Genomic DNA, 24,730 nt, shown 5'->3' with positions numbered 1-24,730 from the left:
CCTTGAGCTAAGACAGTCAAAGTCTGTCAGTTTCAAAACAACATATTCATTTTTTGCACTATATTTGAATTTGGATGTTTCAAATACTTCTGGATGAAGCATTCAGTTATTTTGTCATCAAATATGCCTTTGTTGAGTACAAATTCCATTTTCTCAAAGAACAAGAACGGAGTGTCTCATGTGTCAACAGGACATAAAGTCTGGACTCTTTGTCGAGCAACATCCCCTCCACAAAAGCAGATTCCTTCACACGCTGCCTGAACAACATTTCTGTTCGTCACCAGTGAATGAATGACTCACTCCATTGTAGCCTAGTTTCATACATTAAGGCAGACTGGTGAATCTGCCTGCCTCTCCACAGTGTGCACACATTTATAGTGTAGTAGACATGAGCTGCAGAGGGACAAAAATCCGTCCTCCTTACCTTCTTATCCTCAGGGCTCATCTGGGCCATCAGCATGACTATGTTGTCTGTGTTCCACACCCAGGAGTGATTGGTGAAATACTCCAGGACCATCATGGATTTGTGGAGTCGAGTGATTGTCTTCATCATCCTGATTTAATGAACCATAAAGGCGAGATAGAAAAGGAAGAAAAGAGCCAGTAGGTGGGAGGGTGAGGAAGCAGGGCAGAATGGACAAGGAAGTGTACCATGGCAGGGATTGAGTGTAGTGTGTCACGGATAATGAATGAGAAGCAGACAAGGTTTCATGTTAGGGAAGGAAGGACAGAAGAAACAGGGAAAACTTTAACTACTAAAAACTAAAATGTGACTTCAGTTACATGAGATTTTAAAAATGCACCTTTTTTATTTCAGTTCAAGTTTGTGTTCTTGTATTAGAAAAATTTAAAATGGGGGGAAAAAAAGCACCTCGACAGTCAAGAGGATTGTCCAAACATTGTCATAGTGCTGCAAGTATTCAGTGAGCAAAGGCCAAACTGGATTTACTGGAAGGCAGACAATCCTCCTGTTAACAGTGAATCCAGTTTATGATTTAATCTGTTGGTTCACGTGTCCTGGATCATTTGACCAGTTAAAGTGTCTTGGTTAGAGTAACAGTGCTCATTATTTTAACAGTTAAGATGGGCTCCAAGTCTTCAAAACCCCACCTTTCAGATTTGATAGTAACAAAGTGTCTTAATCCAGTTTTAAGCCATTACACTTTTCAAATTTTGCTGTGATCAGAAACATTAGCACTAATCAAGGCAGAGTGAGAAGACTCAGATTCTTCCTGTGAAGTCAGATGATTCACAGGATGTGACAAACATGCATGGTTGGTCAGCAGATAGAGGCAGAGATAACTAGCAGGCATTGAATCACAACAGTAGAATGAGGGTTAGCTTCTAAGCCTATTTCAGACAGCCGAACACTGTGGGAAACCCAGCCAATTAAAGTTTGTGTTGAGGAGGAATGCGTGGTTTAATGTCTGAAAAACATGCAGCTCACAGTAAACAGGACCTTTAAAATCAGTGGGACATAATCTAACTGGACACGACTACTAATGACCAATGGTGCTGCAGGATTTCACATGATTCGGTGTAAAATTTAAATGCCATATTCACCGAATGGATCACAAAAAGGCAAATCTTAATTGAATAAAGATTTTTTTCTTTCCCCAGCAAGTCTGAAAACATGCTCTGATGGACAGATGGCAATGAGTCGTCACTCTCTCACTCTGCATTAAAAATAAAAAGCATAGCTGATGTCATGAGGTCAGGTAAAGACACAGCAAGTGTTCCGTTCCATCTGCACAGAGACCCGTCCTGATTCCCACCACAAACGACAAACATGAAGGGAGGAGGGCAGGTTTGTGGTGGGGGGAGGTGGGGGCCGACTGGCAGGGGGAACCTTACCGGGGCTTGCGGCCGGTCAGCATCAGATAGCCATCATAGAGCAGGGCTGGCAGCGTGTGGCTTACAGTGGTCCAGTACTGATTAGTAAAAGGGTTGGATCGCAGATTGACATTGGGCCTTCTGAAGGCCTGCTCTAAAGGATTGCTCTTGAAGACCATGTTTATACAGTTTTCTGCAGGAGAGAGATACACACATGACAGCAGACACAGAGAGGACAAGATGAAGAAGAATGCAGATTTCTTCTTCTGGTTGAAGCAAGTCGAGAAGAAGGCCCTTAGTAACGGCTTAAACTCTGCTAGTCTGTCATGAACAATGTGAACTCTGTTGGGCCCAGACACACCAAACTGACAGGAAGCAACTAGTTGTGACAGTCAGATTGTGACAGGACATTTACAATTGGAGGAAGTATCTCCAATGTTTATCACTTATGTTCAAATGCAGCATTACTGCACTGTTAGTGGACATGATGATGCAATACTTGTTCAAGAACATCATGTCACTTCTAAAAATATCTGATCCCTTTCTCACTGAATGTCAAATGACTGGTTTCATGGGCTCCTTGTTTAAACCAAAGTGGTACTTTGTTGGAGCTTTCTTGTAACTCCGTGTTCTCCATCATAACCGTCAGGTCCTCAGCAGCAACTTTCACATTCTTGAATGCTAAGCCCCTCCCCTTCCTGTCACATGGGACGAATGGTGACATCACAATTGAAATTATGGTCTGTTGTGGGTACTCCTAATACTAACATTAACACTGGATCTTGTAATTTTTTTAAATTTATGCCAACTAAATGATTTGGAAGAGAGAAAGTATTAGCCTTCGATTTTCATATAATTATCTCTCTCCTAATAAAAAAAATTGAGACGATATTCTACTGTTGTAATGATCAGCAGTTAAAAATTGCAAAAAGTGTACACTTTCAATAAACTGATGTCCAAATAAATTAACCATCTATATATATATAATAATATTCACATTGATTCTGATCGTATGTCTTCAATTAGTTGAAAAGTTGCCTATAGGAGCTGTCCAGTGATGTGAAGCGTATAAATAGAGCTAGAGCCACAGACACCAATGTTTTGCTAAAGTCTTCCCATCATCTTAGCGTGTCACGGTCTTCACATTGTTGTGATGATCAGTGGCTAGCAGGGTTTTCTAAGGGCCAACACCTGTGTTAGGTTCCCAAAGGAATCTCCAGACTCAAATCCACCTTAGTGCATTCATCACACAGACAGAAATGATCTCAGTGCTGAACTTTGAGAACCCAACTAAAAAAAACAAACATTGTAAGTTAAATCAAAGAGTGCAGAGCCCATCACTTCTCCTGTTGTATGAACAGGTGAGCAGATGGGTTATGCATTCTTCGACTCAGACACGACGATAGGCTACCACAGTAAAAGAGGAGCGACAGGACCGGAGCAGCAGAAATGTGTGCATGTGTGTGAGGGGGCATTTGGACTTAAATAAAAATGAAAGCAGAGGTGCAGCTTGTCCCGAGTCGGCGACGATGGGGTTACCTGGGCTCTCGTCCAATCAGCCTGAGATACAGATCATAGAGAAAGGCCGGAGCCTTGTGGCTCACGGTGATCCAGTACTGATTTATTAGGTGATTGGATGTGAGAATAACATTTGGCCGACGGAAAGCCTGCTCAAGGGGGTTCCTCTTGAATGTGGATATTACATGGTACTCTAAGAAACAGAAGGTTGTTTAAAATAAGTCATGAGTCACCAGTCAAACACACTTTCTTCATGCCAGCCTGAATGCTTCGCTCCTGCGACCAGAATAAGTTCTAGAATTATGGTACAACTCTTCATAAATAATCATAACTCTACTTCACTATAGGGTGATGACTTGCAGGTAACTTGAATGCAGGCAAATTTGCTACCAGTGCTAAAACTCAAAATGTGTTTTTTCATGTGCCGCATGAGGAACAAACTATTTAAAATATGAAAGCACAACATTAAATTTTCAGTGTCAATAGTTTGTCCAGTAAACACAGATTAACTTGAAGCAATTTCACATACAGGAACATGGCAAAAGTGAAAAATACACATAATAAACATTATAACAACAATAGAAATAGTAGTGGTAAATGATCCAACCAAAAACAACAATGATCCACATGGAACCGGTGAACAAAAGGCTTTAGTCTGAGGTGTGGCAGGCAGAGGGTTACATTCCAGTGTAGGGTCTGTCATTAAATGTCACGCTCAGACACAAACTACAATTATCAGGGGTCTTTACAGAGGCTGTGTTTGGGAGAGATAAAAGACAACCTACCAACTTCCCCCCAGCGGAATGGGTTGATGCCACCAGTTGTGCAGTTGTAGACCAGCATTTTTCTTGCCCTGTAGTAAGAAAGAATTGGTTCAGCTTAAACTCGCCCAAGCTGACAAGTTGAAGCATCGGCTTCTCCGACCTGTTGAGGAACTGTGATCCTGAGTACCAAGCTGCAGCCAGCGTCGTGTTGATGACGACGTCCACCGGCACCAGATCAGCCACCGCATCATTAGAGGCTCTCATTGTACGCAGAATCCCCTTACCGGCCTGAAGGAAGTGAAGGAAAATCAAGTAAATAAACTAAACAGCTTCTAAAATATGCCTTCCCAGCTCCAAAGTTTTCCTTTAATATATCATTATGAAACTGTGTACTGTTGTAGATTCTCATTCATCTTGGTCACGGTCATTGTTGAAGGTTTAAGCGGCTAGACTTGCGGCTCATCCAAGAGACACATTCGGTTCTAACAGGCTGGTGGAGCGAACAGGTATTTAAACCTCTGAGGTTGATCACAATAACAGACTTTAGGTTCACGCCTTTACAGCGGAGTCAAAAGTACAGTTGTGAGTCACTGAAGTTGTTAACGGCACAAGTGGTTTGTTTGCCCAATGCGGCATCATGTGAATTGATAGTATTACTATCAGTTTTATTGACTCAAGGTGTGAACTATTGTGAAACTTTCTGGAGAGAGATGCTCGACTTCACTGCATGTGGACAACAGGTGGCGTTGTGAACGTCTGTTTGGGGATGGTCATTCCAGTTTGATTCAGACAGCTCCTTTCATTCAGAGTTCTCTCTCCACAAATTGTACGTTGTTTTCAAAAAACTGGCCTTTGTCTATGATATGTGGGAGGACTGCTGCTTCTTTGGGTTTGATTTTAACAAGTGGAAGAGTTCACAAAACTCAGTGGGCAAGAAAATGAAGCTCAGTAGGGAGGATATCTCTACTTTCTAGACTATGTAACAGAGACAGTGGTAAATGGAATGGATGAGTATTTTCTGGACACCCGCACACAAACATCACTATCTGCTCTCACCACGAGGACTCGTGCTGGGAGGCATACATGCCGGGACGACTGTGGCTCAGTGGTAGAGCAGCTCGCCCAATGATTCAAGATCGGAGGTTCAATTCCCACTCCCGCCGAGTCATTTGTCGCTGTGTCCTTGGGCAAGACACTTTACCCTCCTTGCCTCCAGTGGGGCACTCGCTGGTGTGTGAATGTGTGTGATTGTTCCAGTGGTGGTCGGAGGGGCCATAGGCGCAGATTGGCAGCCTGGCCTCCGTCAGTCTGCCCCAAAAGGCAGCTGTGGCTACGTATGTAGTCTACCATCACCAAGTATGAATGAGGAGTGAATGAATAATGGATCCAATGTAAAGCATCTTTGAGTGTCCAAAAAAGCGCTATATAAATCTAATCTATTATTATTATTATTATTATTATTATTATATGACTCAAAGCTCACTTCATTGTGCGGTGTGGGCAAGTCCTTTGTTATGTCATTACCATTTAAACGTATAATAGGCCTGGAATTGGAATTTGGAAGATTTTGCTGTGAAGACAACGTGTGATCAAACGAGCTCTGCAAAGAACGGGTATATTCTATGCCAGCAAATGTTTTTCAACCCTATTATTTGAAATGACGATTTTATTTTCAGTCATTTAATTTGTCCAATTACTTTTGAGTCCCTGAAATGAAAAGATTGTTTAAAAATTTTTTTTAGTTCCTTACATTCTCTATCAATCGTTTTTTTCAACCAACTGAATTAGAGCTGAAAGTCTAAACCTCAACTGCATCTGAATTGTTTCATTTAAAATTCAATATGCTACTCTACAGAAAAAACAAACAAACTGTGACTATTATTTATGGACATAATAAAGAACTGACATCATTGGATCAGGAATGCCCTTTTTAAAAGTAGAATGAATAATAAAAGGAGGACACTGAGAGAAAGGGGGTCACTTATGGGACGACACAAAGGTGGGGGTCTATCTCATCATCTCTCATTCAATACAGGCTTGGCAACAGAAAAAAAACGCTGATGACTCACCACAAAGCCCCATTAGTCAAATAAACCACTTGTGACTTTAATGACTGCAAAAACCTACAATAATACAGTACTACTGACACAACTGTCTTTGTGTTTGCAACTTCAGAAAAGGTAAGATCTGTGCTCTCCGGTCAGTTGGAAGTCAAGAAGCCTCTTGGAGGTCAAACAGAAATCCAGTAGCTTCAGATTTAAATGTCAAGTATTATGAGGCTAAGAGTAATAGCTGTGGAATAGACTATGCTCAGATAGGCTCCCTATAACTAATGCAACTTCATTTCCAACTGGGTAAATCTCCTGGAAAATTAAAACTCCTGAAATGTTACTGTCAGTACTTACTGCGATGAATATTCCACTAGGTCCATTGAAGTTATCGATCCAGCCCTGGAGGAATAATCACAGTAAAGAAGCAGGACTTTACTGCAGAAACAATGAGCTGATTGACAGAAAATGGATAAGTTGATACAGTAAATGATACAAAATTTTCACAAACTTTAAAAATTCATAAAGTATTACTCAGAATGGCTCATACTTTGAAATCAGGACTAACCTAGAAAATCAATGTATCCCAAGCTGTGTCACAGCATCCAAAACAGCCTACTTCTATTCAACAGGTCACCATAGAACAAACAAGTGCCTCTACAAAATAGAGCTGCCGTCTTGGTCAGGTTTCAAGAATGCAAATGTACAAACTGAAATGTTCCTAACAGTTTACGCCAAAAAAAAGAAAGAAAAAAAAGCCGATGATAACAGAAGGCAAGGCAGTTAGAACACACAAAGACATAAATACAATTATCTATTATTATCTGATGCCTTATCAGCTCAAAAATGAAAAACATTTAATTTCAAACATAGGAGCATTCTGTTATTAGCAGGACCAGCTTATAATGTATGCTATAATAACAACCAGCAAGCTGGTGGCCCTGATAGAGTCACCATAGCACATTCAACAGCAGAACAAATGCATTGATTGATTAATTAAAAAACAAGAAATGCCAACCTGTAGAAGCATGTAACTAACAAATGTAACTAAATGTAACTCAATGTAATGTAAAGTACATGTAACTACTCTTTAATGCTAAATAACTCTAAATTTATTATTTATTCAAGTTACAAACATTACAGTTAAGAAAAAATGTTTGCTTGTTACTCTGTTATAACATAAATCCTTTTATCCATCCATCCATCCATTCTCTTCCGCTTATCCGGGGTCGGGTCGCGGGGGCAGCAGCTTAAGCAGGGAAGCCCAGACTTCCCTCTCCCTAGCCACTTCGTCCAGCTCCTCCGGGAGAATCCCAAGGCGTTCCCAGGCCAGCCGGGAGACATAGTCTCTCCAGCGTGTCCTGGGTCGTCCCCGGGGCCTCCTCCCGGTAGGACGTGCCCGGAACACCTCACCAGGGAGGCGTCCAGGAGGCATCCTGACCAGATGCCCGAGCCACCTCATCTGGCTCCTCTCGATGCGGAGGAGCAGCGGCTCGACTCTGAGTCCCTCCCGGATGACCGAACTCCTCACCCTATCTCTAAGGGAGAGCCCGGACACCCTACGGAGGAAACTCATTTCGGCCGCTTGTATTCGGGATCTCGTTCTTTCGGTCACGACCCATAGCTCGTGACCATAGGTGAGGGTAGGAACGTAGATCGACCGGTAAATCGAGAGCTTTGCCTTTCGGCTCAGCTCCTTCTTCACCACGACAGACCGATACAGAGTCCGCATCACTGCAGACGCTGCACAGATCCGCCTGTCGATCTCCCGTTCCATTGTACCCTCACTCGTGAACGAGACCCCAAGATACTTGAACTCCTCCACTTGGGGCAGGATCTCATCCCCAACCTGGAGAGGGCACTCCACCCTTTTCCGACTGAGGACCATGGTCTCAGATTTGGAGGTGCTGATTCTCATCCCAACCGCTTCACACTCAGCTGCGAACCGCTCCAGTGAGAGTTGGAGATCACGGCTTGATGAAGCCAACAGCACAACGTCATCTGCAAAAAGCAGAGACGCAATACTGAGGCCACCAAACCGGACACCCTCAACGCCTTGGCTGCGCCTAGAAATTCTGTCCATAAAAGTTATGAACAGAATCGGTGACAAAGGGCAGCCTTGGCGGAGTCCAACCCTCACTGGAAACGAATCCGACTTACTGCCGGCAACGCGGACCAAACTCTGACATTGGTCGTACAGGGACCGAACAGCCCTTATCAAGGGGTCCGGTACCCCATACTCCCGAAGCACCCCCCACAGAACCCCCCGAGGAACACGGTCGCACGCCTTCTCCAAGTCCACAAAACACATGTAGACTGGTTGGGCGAACTCCCATGCCCCCTCAAGGACCCTGCGGAGGGTGTACAGCTGGTCCACTGTTCCACGGCCAGGACGAAAACCACACTGCTCCTGAATCCGAGATTCGACTTCCCGACGGAAATCCTTTTAATTTTATTAAATTATGAAAGCCACAATACTCCATCAATCAAGGATCAAACTATCCAAGATAATAAAGAAAAATAACATCAAGCACAAGTTAGGACAAAAAATTTTTTTTCAAAGTTCAAATGGGCTTAATTACTGCATTGCGGGAATTGTAGCCACATTTGGCCCCCAGGCCTTGAGTATGACACACGATTTAATGCATTATTTGTTACATAATGATATGAATACCACATTAATAAATGTTCATTTGACTTAATTATAACCCTGATTTGATGTGTTGCTAAACCACTTCAGAAAAAATGTCAGGTTGATATTTAGTGTTCATGAAATCTGCTGTACATTAAACATATATAATCAAAGCCATCACAAAACATTCCATGGTGGCAGGGTTAGAAAGGTGGCAGGACTAAGAAGCTAACTAATCAACTATAGAACCAACAATAGATCTTATCTCAATGCATTTTGGCCTAAAGGTATAACATTAAAAAATGGCCCAAAATCACTCACCGGGAAAGGCTCCTTCCAGCTCGCGCCCACTATGGACGGTCTAACGATGGCTATGTTGAGGTCTCCAGCCTCCTGCTGCACCAAGTACTCAGCCAAGGCTTTGGTGTAGGTGTAGGTGTTGGGATGCTCCCTGATCAGCTTGGGAGTCAGAGTAGAAACCAGCTCATCATCCATCCAACTGAAGAAAAGAACGAGACCACATTAATGTAAAAAGTGCATCATTCATTCAATCAAACGGTGCAACGATACCCAGCATTACAGTAATTTTGGTCTAGCCATGTGATCAGAACTGATTTCTGTGTAAATTAGCTTTCATTGTGGCCATTGGCTCCAACAATCAACTTGTCGCTGGAATTCAGTAAATCAAAATCCTCATCCAATTCCAATTCTGGGCTTGCACTAGGAGCTAGTATGACTAAGCCACTGTGCCTCAGTGTAAAAGAATTGAGTAAGCCACAAAAAAAAAACACATTCTGTGTCCAAGACAGCAGCTTGCTATAATAGCAAGTAAAACTTACAAGTAAACATTGAGTAATATTTTGTATGACTGTATCTTCACATAGTGAATGCAAGTTTTCAATTGTTGGGGGGTGTAAAACCACACTTGTCGTGGGGGTGTATTGGGGAGATACCCCCCACAGGGGGTTCCGGGGGGCCTCCCCCAGGAAATATTTTAGAAAATGGGGTTGTTTTCCTGCATTCTGAGGGCAAAATCTTCTGTTCAGTTTACCTACAAAAATACACTAAAGTCAACAGTTCAAGCTGAACTATCTTTATTTCTATCCTACTTTATTCAGGTATAAATGTGAGATTGAACAATTGGAAACTTGCATTCACTATGTGAAGATACAGTCATACAAAATATTACTCAAAGTTTACTTGTAAGTTTTACTTAGACAAATTTGTTTTTAATTTTATACACTGTTATAATCCCTGAAGGGAAATTAAGAACACACACACAGTCTTTTTTGTTAGTAAATCACACACATGCATATTAGTGTGTACAGGCCCCTGTACATACACACAACCACACACAAGGGGGTCTGTAGGCATGCAATGAGAGGTAGAGTGGCGGGCAGCTCCTTCGTGGTGCGCCCAAATGAGCAACTTGTAAGGGGGGACGGCGCCTTGCTCAAGGGCGCCTCGGCAGTGCTCCAGGGGTGAGCTGACACCTCCCACTGTCAGCTCACTTTCGGGTGTTTTTTTTTTTTGCCTGAGCTGGAATCGAACCGCCGATCTCAGAACATTGGACAACCTGCTTTACCACCCGCTTTACCACTGAGCCACTGCCGCCCCCAAGAAGACATTTTAACTTTGACATAGACAACACCATTGGTATGCCATAGTTTATTTATTTATTTATTTATTTTAAATTTGATAATATGATTTTTCATTTCAATTTAAAAAAGCATATAAAATAGCAAGTGAGGTGAATACATATTTACATGCACCGCTGGTTATTCCTGCCGGTCATAGAGATCAAAAGTCTAAGACTACAAAAAAGTATTGATAATATCTTTCATTTACCTTCTGATCGGTCTGTCACCACTCCTACCCCCTCTCAGCATTCACCATTTATTGTTCAATTAGAATTTGAACACAAAATCTACTATTAGATAATTTCCCCATTTGAGGGACAATAAAGTGGACTTCTTTCTATAAAACACTCTATTCTCATTTTCTTTCGATTGATCGTCCTCCCCTTGTCGTACACCAATTCACGGGTTTAGCTTGTAAAAAAAGAATCCTGTTTTTTTTATTGGACGAGAGGAGGCCATGATCGGGAGCGTTTGGGTTTCGGCCATTTCCGTCGGTATGCGGAAATAGCTGCATGTTATTGTTTTCTTATGTTATCGCTCGGGGATTTTCGCGAGTCCAAAAAAAGTAAGTTATAGACTTTTTTCCCTAAAAATAAGAACGCCACTGTGGCTACACAAGCTAAAAACCTTGTGGCCATATGGAATTTACTTTGTCGATGTCGTAGTGGCGAATGGCTAGCGCAAGCCCAGCAATTATTAATCTAGATTCTAATGTGATAAGTGTATCCAGCACATGAGGTATTATAACACGAGATATTAACACAAAGATTTGTAAACATTTTGATTACAACTTTTTTTCCGAAGTGTCAGTAACACATGGCAGGACGTTACTCCTGTGTCCAATGTTTATGGGTTAGGTGATTCAAATGTATTTGTTATTTACCAATATTAATTTGACTTACATGCTCTGTACAACAGTTTCTCTACTAATTTCAAATGAAGAGCACAAATGTTCATTTCCAACCATTGGGGGGGGGGGTGTCAGCTGATTACTCGCCTCTAGCTGCTGTCACGTTATAAGTTATAGTTGTTGTTTTTTTCAAATCTTTATAACTCTAATACATTGAAAAGCAATTTTGTCTTCAAATCATCATCCCACTTCTGGTGTCAGTACATTTTCTGCCATCCAATCACTCAATGACACTTCAAGAAGAGAGTGTTAAAGGTCTGCCCCTCAACCCAAATGTCTAACTTTACTTGTGGTTCAACAGGTTCTTAGTGCCAATATTGGAAGTGTGTTGTTAAAAGTAAGCTTCATTGTTTGTGCAAGTTGAGGACGAATTGCAATTACCTAAATCAATAGAAGAGAAACAGTACATACTACTGCCCTGTATGACTGACTTTACACTTAAACCTTAGGTCATACATTTCACAGGATGTAGAACATGTCTTTTCTAAAGCACAGTCAACAGAGCACTCAAAAAAATTCAAAATTAGGAAGTGACGAGGTTAAATAAAATGCGTAATGTTAAACATGGTAAATATGCACGCACTAAGTTCTGATAGATCTATTGAGAAAACTACCGGACTAAGTGTGTACAAATCTCTTTAGTTTGTTAGAAAAAGAAAATCAACTACCCTCCTAGTCTAGTAACAATGTTGGAATAAGCACTCTTTAACCACTGTAGACACTAAACTGTTAGCTTGACTCTGATCCAGCTGCCAGGTGCGCCTGTCTGTAGTCACCCCTCTGACGACTCATTCAGTGTTCTGTTCAAGAACGAGGACATTTTGGGACACTTAACCATTGAAGTGGACACCCCTAAAATGGTATAATTTTAATCAGTAACTGTGGTGTAACGGCACAGTTACTCGTTATGGTCACTATGTTTTGATTAAAGTAGTTTAGAATCGGTTGCTAAGATTTTCCACGGACAATTCCACCATTGAGGCGTTTTTCCTTTTTACTTATTGCAATTTTTTCTTGTTTCTCCATGGTCTCACTATGACCATGAAGAGAAGCTAAGAGAAGACAGGCCAAGTTTATCAAAGCAAATTCCGATTCAGACTAGCTGTCTTTGGAAGTTATGATCAAGGATTTGATCAAGGACAGTAATGGACAAGAAAAATTTTTTAATCTTAACTTTTCATTTTCGATAAATTAGAATACATTTCTCTGGTGCATTTGATTTCTTGAGGTTACTTGATAAATTTCAGACATTAGTTAAGAAAAAGAAAACAACCTATGGGCCAGTCTCTAGTGAATGTGAATGAAGAAAGGTTTGAAGAACATTCTCTTTTATTATTTTTATTCACAAGCAAGGAACCCTACGTCAAGGTCTGCACCTCCATCCAAAAATGTACATCTTGTTTAAACTGCTGGTAAACTCGGCATGTTATCCAAGTTTCCTCAAAAGCTTGAAGCTGTTGTAGGTAAAATCCCTGAGAGCCATCCCACTAATCTCTACTCACTCAGCCGGCATCCAATGCTTTGGAAACCCAGCTCAGCAGCTGAGACTGACAGCCTCCACAACATTAGTGCATCTAAGCAGCCATTTACTTTATGGACAGGGATAAGCTGTCGTGCTCAGAGCTTCACTGGCTTTAGTCTTGTTAATACCTTCCTACTTGCTTTTTACGCATCTACAAATCTAAGGAAATAGAGCATCCTGTTAAACCACAACCCGTAATCCCACGCAACTATGATAATCCCTACATCTGTATATATAATAAGGTCATCCAAAGTCAACCACCAACAATGTGTGGATCGTCCTGGAGCCGCTAGAAAAAGACAAGTTGAACTTACTCCAGAGAATCAATGAGTCTGCGGTAGTCTACTGGAGGAGGATAGACGACTTCCTCAATGAGCTCTCGGTCACAGTTAGCGTAGGCTGTGGAGATGTGAATGAAGATCTGCAGGTTTGTCATCCTGTGGGCCAGGGCCAGCATCTTATGGGTAGCCAGCACATTCAGCTGCACTGCATCTCTGACAAGGAAATAGATGTCAAAGGTAACGTACATGTATGTTTAACATACCACAAGATCTTCATCTGGTTTAACTAAACTTAACTATGTCTCGCGCTAAGTTAAACCACTGGGTAGACCCTGCAAATAAATCCAGGTTTCCTCAACAAGGTCTGCAGCAGGGCAACCTCACTTACAAACCAGAGCGACTATATATAATGTTCAATTATATATACAGCATATGGATTGAACAGACTCCACGTAGATGAATAATCCAGCCTAAAGGCAGCACAGTTCTAGCACAAATTAATCCGAGTATAGTTACATTTGCTTACACCATTTATTAAATATTTCACTTAGACATCAACTCATGACAAGAATTACATCTTCGGACTTCATAATTTAGCTGCAACCTCAAAAAGAACAAACAAAGTAAATATGAAGACTATTTGAGCTAGTACTTGAATATCTCGCAGGCATTTGTAGAATAAATCTTACTCAAATCACATGATAAGAAGAGAAGGGATCCTTGTTCAAAACAATTGGCTCCTCTATGGGTAATAATGTCCATTTTTTCTGAAATTTACTGGACAGCAGATAATGCTGCGAAAGGTTTTTAGCTTCTACAGCACTGTAGAAATTCTCAAAATTAATAACTTCTACAACAAAACTGGTTGAACGGCTGAGGCATGTTTCATTGAAGAAATCCTATTTTGGGAGACGGCCTCTAGTGTTTTTGTGGGGGGTTTTTTTTGGAAAATATGTCAAGCCATTGATGACATGATTGAATGATTTTCATTTGTAACAGCATACAAATCAATCCAATTGATGAACATGGCTAATATAAAAAGGATCACAATGAAAATGGAAAGACATAAATTTGCTGTACATGTTCCAGAGAAATGAATCAAGACATTCAAATTAAGAAATTGATAAAACCACACAACTCACTTCAGTGGCTCATTAAAGCGGATGGTGGCGGCACAATGGAAGACGATATTGATGTTTTCAGCCAGGATGCTCTGATCCTCTTTGCTCAGATCCATCTCCGGCTGCGTGAGGTCACTGTTGACTGGAATGATCTTCTCTGCAAAGTCCGGCTGCTCTTCTAGCAATCTTTCAAACAGCTGAGACGGGGAAATAGTAACAATGAACAGTAAACATAGTTTTAAATGAGTGGACTGTTAGTACAACTGAACATCATCTGATGCCTCCCTTGCTGCTGGTGGGGTCGCAGAAGGCAAACTGCCCTACTTCTCATCTATTCCTCCTGCACCAAATTCCAGCTCTCCATTTTTATCTCCTGTTATCTGTAAACTAATAAAATGAGCATTGCCAATACACACCTTGTTTAATCAGCAGCCTGCTACACCAGCTGAAAAAATGCCACCGTTTCACACGCAGTGTAAACACTGACTGCTGTGTTGCAACTAGATCAAACCTTTACTTGATTTACAACAGAAGTCGATTATAATTGAGGCAGGTGCAGAAAGTGTTTCACCTTGTCCATCCTAAATGAAAGAGACTGAGATCTGCCTCTTAAAGATATGCCATCACAGTGTGGATGGGCAAAACTCATCTTGGAACCAACACTAGATCACGGTTGAATATTTTGTTTGTTGGTTTTTTTCTCACTGTCCTTATAATTATTAAAGTATCTATCTATCTATCTATCTATCTATCTATCTATCTATCTATCTATCTATCTATCTATCTAATGAAGCTGTACAAAGACGTAAGAGGAGGTGCTACTTGGACTGTGTACACAGACACTGTTCAACTATGAATGAGCACACAATTTCCCTAAATTAAAAAAATAACTATTGTGAGGCTCATTAACAAACATGAAATACTGAGGCTACCCTGCAGGTGCATTTCACTAAAGAATGAAAAATTATCCTTATTAACTGAAGTTTATGCACATATGGAAAACATTCAGGTTTTCTTCAGGTTAGGCTGACAGGAGGTTTGCATCCATTACAGAAATGACTATTTCTAGTGTTGTTTGTAATCCTTTCTGAAAATAAAGCCACACCTCTTCCAAATATTGTACATTAAATTACTCTTTATTATCAAAATCTGACACTCATGAGTCAGCAGTTTGTAGTACCTTAAAATGCTGTAGTACTGAGTTGAGTAACTAACCAAGAACACAGAAAGTCACACTCTAACCATTACATAATTAAAATAAGTGGACACCATTGGTTGTGAATGTCAGTTGGAGGCATACAGTGCATTTCAGAAGCATATTAACCTTTGCATGAACAGAGCAGCTTGTGCAGTGATGCCTGACGTTTTCACAATCTAACTCCTACAGTAATCCCGCACTGACTGCCAAAAGACTCTCACATCATCCGGTACTTCAGCCTACTTCTCACCTTGCAGTTGATCATGTCAGCGACGCGGGCCTGAGGGCTCTGACCCGCTTTGGGCCTGACCATGGTGTAGACGGCTTTGACCGCTGGGCAGGACCTCAGCAGCTTCTCCAACAAAACCTTCAACAGTGAACCATTAACAGGAACAAGCGTTCATTTGAGGCACTGAACCTGTAACCGTGACCTCATCTTTTCATTACAACAATGTGAAAGAAGGCATCATATGATTGTAATAATGCCCTAAAAACTAAAGCGGCAGTGACGACTGTACCTTGCCCATGAAGCCTGTTGCTCCAGTGATCAGGACATTCTTCCCTGCGTAATATTCTGGGATGTTCACCATTATGTCTACTATCCTGGTGCTCCTCAGCACCACTCCACCTGCACAGGGGGGAAGATAAAACAGGAGAACATGAAAGGGTATCACAACTGTGAGACAGACACGGAGCCTAAAGTTGCTCCATTTCACCAGACTGAGAATGTGAACCTCAAACAAAGGGACGGTTGTCTGCCATAAACAGTAAATATGGTTTATTTGGATATGTTACAAGTCGTACCATAACAAGTGGTGCAGAAAACAGCAGGGTGCAGCTAGTAGTGACGTCCACAATTCAATAATATCCACAAGACAAATGCAGGACTGTGGCACCTCCCGGCCCTTAAGCTACTGAAGTATAAAAGCATTGGTGTCCTCAGGTTATAGATGTTATTCAGTAGGTTATTTTTACTCATTTTGATACAAATGAATAAAACTGTATTCATACAATGGAAATGAAACAACTCCAAAATGCAAGCTATGTTTTTTGGTCATTTTCTTAAAACCAGTAACTGGCTTCAACTAGTTTGTGAGTAAACACTTCTCCACAGTTACACCTTTATTCTGTGGGAAAAACTGCTTGACACCAAGCTTAAACTAAATGGAATAGCGTTGAAAAAACAAAACCTTGGTGAATCCATCAGCGCATATTAAGACGACAAACATGAAACACATACAAAGATATAACAGAAGAGACCTCTACTTTAGTAAAACAAGCATACCTCTGCCAGAATGTAATAATCAGGCCTTTCTATATGGAAATTCTATATCAACTTAATATGCGGTCTGTGTGATGTCTTATAGCTGAGAGACTCCGTCTCTCCAGGGATGTTGGACTTTGGTTCTATCACACAGTGATACAAGGACTTCAGTAAAACAAATATCCAACTTAAAAGGAAGTGAACAATGTGGCTTGGTGGGAAATTCTATGCATACGACAGCTTGGAGGAACTACAAGAACTTGCTAGACCTGCCTTGTGAAAGGAACCATTATTTTCTACACCTTATTTTACACCACAACTGACAAAAGCAAATATTTATTATAGTTTACTCTTAACAGAAAGTGCTAAAAGCAAATTTGTTCAGTCTGCTTTTAGTTCTAGACAATGTTTTCCTTAGTGATCACCATTTTCTAACTGTGCCATTAATGGGATCATCATCATCATCGTCTGGCTAGTCATGGTACTTAACAGTCTTACCGATGTGTAATTCCCATGTTACTGATGGTATGGTTAACACTAAACAGTGGTGGACATCCTTCTGGTTTCAGCAAGATGAAAATGCTGCAGACATCTTCGAACAAATTGATTTCTAGTCATTTACAGAACTGATTTAAAATCTTTATGCTTGGACCACAATATTTGTCTGACTTGCTGTCACTACAGGACCAAAATAGATCGTCAAATCAGGTCCTGTCTGATGTCACACAGTCAAAATAGAAATACAGTGGTACCTCTACTTAAGTAATTTCTTCCGGAACCAACTAAGTTTGTAAGTAGAAAATTACGTAAGTAGAGACGCGTTTTCCATGCAAATGCCCTAATCCGTTCCAAGCCCCCCCAAAGTTCCGACATAAATGTTTTATAAGGCATAAAAATGCATCAAAATATGTAACAAATACGTTACGATTAGATTATTACACAATAAATGAGGGTTGTGCATAGTGTAAATAACAAAGAATAGAGTAAAGAATAATAATGACGGTCATTTACCTTTTAACATCTGTCCCCATTGTTTTTTGCCCTCTTTGGTTCATGCGCTCCTATCTAACGATGCCGAACAACAGTGAATTCCAGTCCTCCTTTTGAACTTATCCAACCACCCACGCAATGCCTTAAACTCCTTAAACTTCCTTTTGTTTTAATAACGTGTCATTTTTGGCCATATTCTTTGGCGAGATCAACCAAACGCATCCCTTTCTCATGCTCTTGCTTTGTTTGTACGGACAAAGAAACACTTTTCTTCTACTTTTCTTTTCCTCTTTTCTCCGTCACTTTCTTGGGGTCCATAGCCAATATGTACTCAAAAAGTTATTATGTCTGCGCAAAACTATCAGACTACCTCACGGGTTGAGTGCCGAATGCCGAGAAACTCCATAAGCACCTTTCTAGCTCCACAAAGAGGTGGACTGACCTCCCTCTTAGCCAATGGGATGCCAGGAAGATAATAGGTAATAGCCAATGGCAGAGCAGCTATGAGAATGTTGCATTTAGGAACCTGTGGGAGATTCAAGTATCAGCCGATACTGTGTTTTTACATTACGTAAGTCGAAATTTATTTCATAAGTAGAGGTAATATTTTCCTGCTGAGAAATTTCGTAAGTAGAAAATTTCATAAGTAGAGACATTCGTAAGTAGAGGTATCACTATACTGGGGTGACGGAACATTTTCTGTAGTCTCACCCGGAGTGTGGAACAAGCCCCCCCATGTCCACACCATCACTTCAAACGTGATGCATATACACCACCAATCAGAGGTTTGGACACACCTCTCATTCAATGGCTTCTTCATATTTATGAGATCTACATTATTGATACATACTGAAAACATTAAAACTATCGAGCAAGATACAAAGAATTATGCAGCAAACAAAAACTTGTGAAAGAGCTTAATGTTTTACATTTTCCATAATAATGTTGCTGACAAACTAACTAGGCAAAACAGATACTTGTGAAATTATGATCACCTTAGTAGAGGAAATTTTATCTGTGCATGTTTTTAAAGATATATTGTTTACCTTAATATAAATGAGTTAACGTTGACGTAATTAAAGAAAAACAACTTTCCAAAGGCCTTTCTCTGTTATCGTTCTGATTGCTGCAACCTTCTTTTCTCATAGCTCTTTCAATTGTGGTGTTTGTTCCCAGCTTTTGCATTGAAGACCATGATAATCTTCAGATAATGATCATGTTGATAGTGGCATTAACCTGTTTACCTTTCTTTCTGGTCTTGATTTAATATACTTTATCAATGCCCAGTGGGGAAATTTTTTTTACGCTCCATCTATTAAACGTACATACAGACCAGAGCACACGCAACAAAGGGACAGGAGACAAGCAAATACATTTCTGGGGTGGGGTTGTTGACCCTATGACCTGGAGAACCAGGGGATCTTTATCAGGACCCTACCCTGTTTCACAGTTGCCAGCATGTTGCAGATGTAACTTTTGCTACATCATATCCCATTAGGCAAAGCGAGCAGCCGAAGCTGTATGTCAGTCAGACCATCAGAGTATCCGTGGTCCACAGTAGTCACCCCGGTAAAGGCAAAATGAATGAGACATGAGAGAAGTGCTGCTTCTAAGCATTTAATTTATTCAAACACATCTTTGTCTTTGACATCTCAACAATTACTGCTACCTTTTTTATTATAATCATGTTTTTACAGAATTTGAATTTAGACAATAAACAATGGTGTGGAAGAGGATCTCAGTATTGGTAGTGCGCCTAAGGGCTTGTTTGTATGACAATGGTTTTGGTGACAATGTATTTTTTTCCTTTTGCATTTTACAAACATTTTGTGTTCATACAAAATGGATCCTTAAAATCGGCACTAACAGAGTGTTCTGCAGAAACAAACAGTGCTTCATGTTCATGGTCTGTCTGTAGTGTGCATGCATTAGACTGGAACCATGATAGGTGGGGATGTATTTATCATTCTTAGAGGTGATGCATCTTTAAATATGATGACAATTCTCAGCTGTTCTATGAGGGTCATTCAGTGAAGCTATGAGGGTGGCGTACAACAGTCGCCTCAGCATGCAGGCTGCAAACATTTCAGTCGTCAGTCGTCACTACACACTTACACACTGCAGCTTTTATTCATTAGAGTTGACGGACAACGATGAATTCCTTAAAGCATTACAAATTGGATGCTGGCCATGCAGTAGTGGTATTTTTGGCTGAAAGGTGTTGAAGTACACTACTTCAGTAAGAGAATGATACTAAAGGAGAATGAAAACCAGATGCTTTCTGCAGCAGAGACATTAAAGCTGCTTTTTCCAGGCAACACAGTTGAAGAAAATGATGACTGTGCACCCAGGTGCAGCCCTGATGGCATCGTAAAGCCTTAAGACAAATAATCCTTTGATAAAATTGTCCAAAACTGACTGATTATGTTGGCTGTGTGTTTTACCAGGTGGCAATGCTGATGATATGTAATATGTAAACATGCTATTACTGTAGAATAGTTTGGTATACTTAAAAATAGAAAATATGTAGTAATATGAAGTAAAACTAAAACTTTTTTTAAATTTTGATCCTGATGAATTGAGATGCCAAGTATGAAAGTAAGAGGAAGGTTGAAATGAGGATCTCTAACTCTGCAGATGTCTCCTCTGAAGCCTCCTCCAATCCTGTCACTTCCACACAGTCCCAAGATAGACAGGAGGTAGAAAGCAAGTCTGTAGGGCTACAGACAGAAAAAACCCAAAACACCCTGGCAGGGAGCAGAGTACGAGGCCCTTAGGACAAAAATGTAGTTAGAACACAACTCTGTGTTCTAAAGAGGTGAAAGGAATGTCAGGTGCCCCTACGAGTAACTGTGGGCACTGACTGCGATGGTGTTTAGAGATAAACAGCAGGGGAAAAGCAATGACTGGCAATTGTCGGGCAAAAAAAAAAAATGCCCATGGGCAGTGTGTGCCATTATTATGGGTCATAAGATGATTCTATACAATGTTATTCAAATATTCCTTTGTCATGGAACCTGAATATATGGTATATTTATCAAGTTTGCAAGGTCATCTAATCTGGGACCCATGATCCTCTCCCAGTGTGAAGTTAGGCAAATTAATTCATCCACCATTTCAATGAAAGTTACCATGGTAACAGGCTCAAGCGATTAACTTACCCTTGCTCAACATTGTTTTAACAGAGTATTCACTAGACCTGCTTTTCCCTGCAGTTAGGACTCATTCAAGATACCATGATGAAGTAGCTCGGTCAAAATGTCTTGATGATGCTGACAACTACTCAACATTCCCACAATCCCATCAGTAAACATCTAAGGGTGCCCATCATCATTATGCTGCAATTATGTGACATTCTGAATCTTGTCTTGAAATATAAACCGATCTTTCGTCCTGTAGTCACTCCTTTTCTGAACAATAAAGAAATGGGACACACTTCAGTTGGAAGCACTTTTCCTTTTGAAGTATCCCTGAATGGTGGGGTCTGAAGCTGTAGGATGCAGACACCCATTATAGATGATCGGCAGTTGTCGAAATGTTGAATCTAGTTTTGCCCGTACTTAACAGTGGCTCTAGTATGGAGCAGAGACTGTAGCTTGCAGTCAGACAGGCAGCAAGTTGATCCCTGGTCACACATTGTCACTGTGAATAATTGATCAGACAGACGAGAATGCTTTAGCTGGTGACCTGTGGTGACTTTAAGGCTCGATGACAAACAGATTCAGAGGGAATCCATTGCTAACTCATCCCACAGCCAAGCAAATTAGAAAACTGTATTTAGATGGTTCAGAGGTTTACAGACAATGTGATCAAGACATTCACTTTGTCTCATCAGTCAGAAATCCACTTTTGATTCCTTGATTCTCCAAGTTATTGTCATCAAGCCTCTTAGGAAAGACATCTCAGTGTCAAACCATCACAATGGATGACTGCTCCAAAGAGGAACAGATGAATGTCTGTCTGCAACAACCTGTAGGAAATGCCAGCTGTTTGCTCATGCTAATGTCACCGTCCTACCTTGAAATACTTGCTTTACAAGATATATAAACCCTCAGGTTTTAGACAAGACCAGTCCAGTACACAGCATAACTAGCTAGAGAACAGAGCACCCAGTTGAACACTTAAAAGAGAAGACTATTGTCTTCTTCTCTCTTCCTGGGGTTTCCTTACTTTGTGAAATATCTTGGTAACCAAACAGCTATTTAACCCTTTAGTGTTATCATTATGTAAGTGAACAGGAATACATAGACTCAAACCTTTTCTTCTAATTTTTCCACGGATAATGATAATATGAAAATAACGTGAATGTTACAACTACAGTGATCTACCACGGTCACCATTTTAGTGATCCTGAAGAACACATTTTCAAATGTCACTGAGCAAGATCCTGAAGAAAACTGAAAACTGTGAAGCTGTTTTCTGTCAATAAAGAAGTCATGTCAATGTAATTCCTAATTCTGAGGATATGTTTCCATGCTTCGGTAGGAACCAGATTATTTGGTGGTGGTGGTGGTGGGGTAAAGTTTGCCCCAGCTGAGAGGTTCAACAACTTGACTCAATAACTGTATTACTTAAATAATATTTGATAAGCATGTTTCCTGTGTACTGAATTGGTACTTTTGAATATTGAGGAGATTTACTGGCATTTTTAAAACTATTTTATCTGATAGGATGTGCAGTCACTGGGCACAACATAACTCCCATATATGCTGATCCAGAGTAGGTGGGGATGTCTCAAATTTCTAAATCACAATACCAAAGGACATACAGGTATGTCTGGGTAATCCCCACGCACCACTCAGCAGTGATCGTCTGCCGCACCGGGCCACGGGCCACGGGCCCCGTGATTCCCATTACCCTGAACTGGCTCTCACCATCACGAGCCTCCACTCACCGTCCATTTGCACAGCGGTCGACCCTCCGCCACACCGCCCGTGTGTGTGGACAGTCTCTAACGTGATCAGTGAGAGGCCAGGAGAAGAGGCGGCGGGCAGCGAACCAAACACAACCCCTCCGTGCGGACGGAGCCCACCAGAATAAACGAACAGAACGCCCAACTCCGTCTAACCCAACATCTGCGTACCATCTTGGCGCGGGTCTTCCTGCGCGAGCCGCCTGTCACGCCACCAGCTGGCGCGTGAAACCCGCTCACGAGCGCATCAGTCCGTGCACGCGGGGCTCAAACAGCGCGTGGGTACAATTTGAAGCCATTACGTACCCGAAATGTCGACTTTTCCCCGGCTCCTGAACTTGAGGGAGAGTGTGTGTTGCGGCAGAGCAGCGGCGGGTAGCAGCAGCGACGGAGCGGAGGTGGAGGCTCAGCAGGAAGAGCAGCCTGGGCGGATAAATGAACCAGTGTGACGTCACAGGGCCGGTGGTCGCCACGGAGAAGAGCTGCGGAGAGCTCCCACTGCTCCCACCACCGAGACGGCTTCGCGTCAAGCTCGCCTCTTGGAACCACGGTAACTCATTAAAATTCAAAATCACCCAGTCACTTAGTTTAAAGTGTGACCAGGCCACTCCTGACGTCAGACATTCCCTCCCTGTAAAGGAAAAGAACGATATAATCAGATTCAGGCACGCGTTTTTAGGTTTTTCCTCTAATATGCATCCACAGCTCTATGATGGGCTCTTGGAAGCGACAACAAAACATCTTGAGCGCCCCCTGGTGGCCTACCTGGTCATAAGCCACACCCCCACCATCGTTTGGGAGGTCTCAGTCTGAGCTATCTGGGTGGGTTCTCAGGGCTTCAACCAGAATTATATGCCAATAAATTCGTTCCGAACAGAAACAGTATTATATCGTTTCCAGTTTTACGTCCCACCCATGAACTGACAATCCTGAACCGGTTAGAACAAAAAAATATAGTTCCCGAACCGGTTAATAACGTTCCTTGTAAATATAAATATGTGGGTAGCTTTAGAACTTTTAAATTGGCAATTAGTTGACATACTGTAGACATGTCCCCACAGTAAACGGTACAACAGCATTGATACAGTTATGAACAGAGGAGGGAGAATCAGAGGGAGATGGAGAAGTTGCGGCAGCTAATGATGCAACAAAGTTTCAAAGCTTCAAAGTTTCAGAGCAGAGTCCAGGGAACTCTGCTCTGAACATGTCTGCAGCCAATGACTTAATGTCCAAATCAAACATTTTTTTTTGACTGCAGTGTTTACCTGTTATGAATATAATGAGACTGCCTTTTCCTTGACTGCTGGTGATGTGCCTCAACTTCTCCCTGCTCTCATCATCACACATTGAGTCAATGACAGGAAGTGAAACACGAGGTCTGATATCTTTTTCAAGAACAAACAAAAAGGGTATTAACCAGTTACTATTGTTTTGAATAACCCGTTCTGTTCCAGAACATCCAGAACATGCCCATACTTCCCTCTCCCCGGACACCAGGCCAGCTGAGAGACATAGTCCCTCCAGTGTGTCCTAGGTCTTCCTCGAGGTCTCCTCCCGGTAGGACATGCCCGGAACACCTCCCCAGGGAGGTGTCCAGGAGGCATCTGGCACAGATGTCCGAGCCACCTCAGCTGGCTCCGCTCGAGGCGGAGGAGCAGCGGCTGTACTTCAAGCTCCTCTCTGGTGACTGAGCTCCTCACACTATCTCTAAGGGTGTGTCCAGACACTCAATGGAGGAAACTCATTTCAGCCGCTTGTATCCGGGATCTTGTCCTTTTGGTCATGATCCAAAGCTCATGAACATAGGTGAGAGTGGGAACGTAGATTGACCAGTAAATCCAGAGCTTCGTCTTGCAACTCAACTCCTTCTTCACCACGACAGACCTATACAGCGACCACATCACTGCAGAAGCTGCACCAATCCATCTGTCAATCTCATGTTCCATCCTTCCCTCACTCGTGAACAAGACCCCAAGGTACTGAAACTCCTCCACCTGGGGCAAGGACTCACCACCAACCGGAAGAGGGCACACCACCCTTTTCCGGTCGAGAACCATGGACTTGGATTTAGAGGTGTTGATCCTCATCCCACTCGTC

The 24,730-nt window shown here is 41.7% G+C and overlaps 1 protein-coding gene across 1 annotated transcript in view; it reads right to left on the bottom strand.

The window, feature by feature from the left end:
* Window positions 1-23,358, bottom strand: part of far1 (fatty acyl CoA reductase 1) — a 30,852-nt gene extending 7,494 nt beyond the window's left edge. The window contains exons 1-11 of the mRNA XM_068312048.1: window positions 22,940-23,358; window positions 15,986-16,095; window positions 15,718-15,834; window positions 14,291-14,466; window positions 13,182-13,361; window positions 9,117-9,294; window positions 6,521-6,565; window positions 4,276-4,403; window positions 4,137-4,204; window positions 3,373-3,544; window positions 425-554 (exon numbers count right to left, since the gene is read on the bottom strand). Coding sequence (XP_068168149.1) covers window positions 425-554; window positions 3,373-3,544; window positions 4,137-4,204; window positions 4,276-4,403; window positions 6,521-6,565; window positions 9,117-9,294; window positions 13,182-13,361; window positions 14,291-14,466; window positions 15,718-15,834; window positions 15,986-16,057 — 1,266 coding nt within the window. The 5' untranslated portion in view covers window positions 16,058-16,095; window positions 22,940-23,358. The remainder of the gene's footprint in view (window positions 1-424; window positions 555-3,372; window positions 3,545-4,136; window positions 4,205-4,275; window positions 4,404-6,520; window positions 6,566-9,116; window positions 9,295-13,181; window positions 13,362-14,290; window positions 14,467-15,717; window positions 15,835-15,985; window positions 16,096-22,939) is intronic.
* Window positions 23,359-24,730: the final 1,372 nt, after the last annotated feature.

This window comes from Antennarius striatus, chromosome 4 (genome assembly GCF_040054535.1).
Source record: "Antennarius striatus isolate MH-2024 chromosome 4, ASM4005453v1, whole genome shotgun sequence".
Classification (NCBI taxonomy): Eukaryota; Metazoa; Chordata; class Actinopteri; order Lophiiformes; family Antennariidae; genus Antennarius; species Antennarius striatus.
The sequence above is the reverse complement of the archived record's forward strand: the minus strand, read 5'-3'. Positions and strand labels throughout refer to the sequence as shown.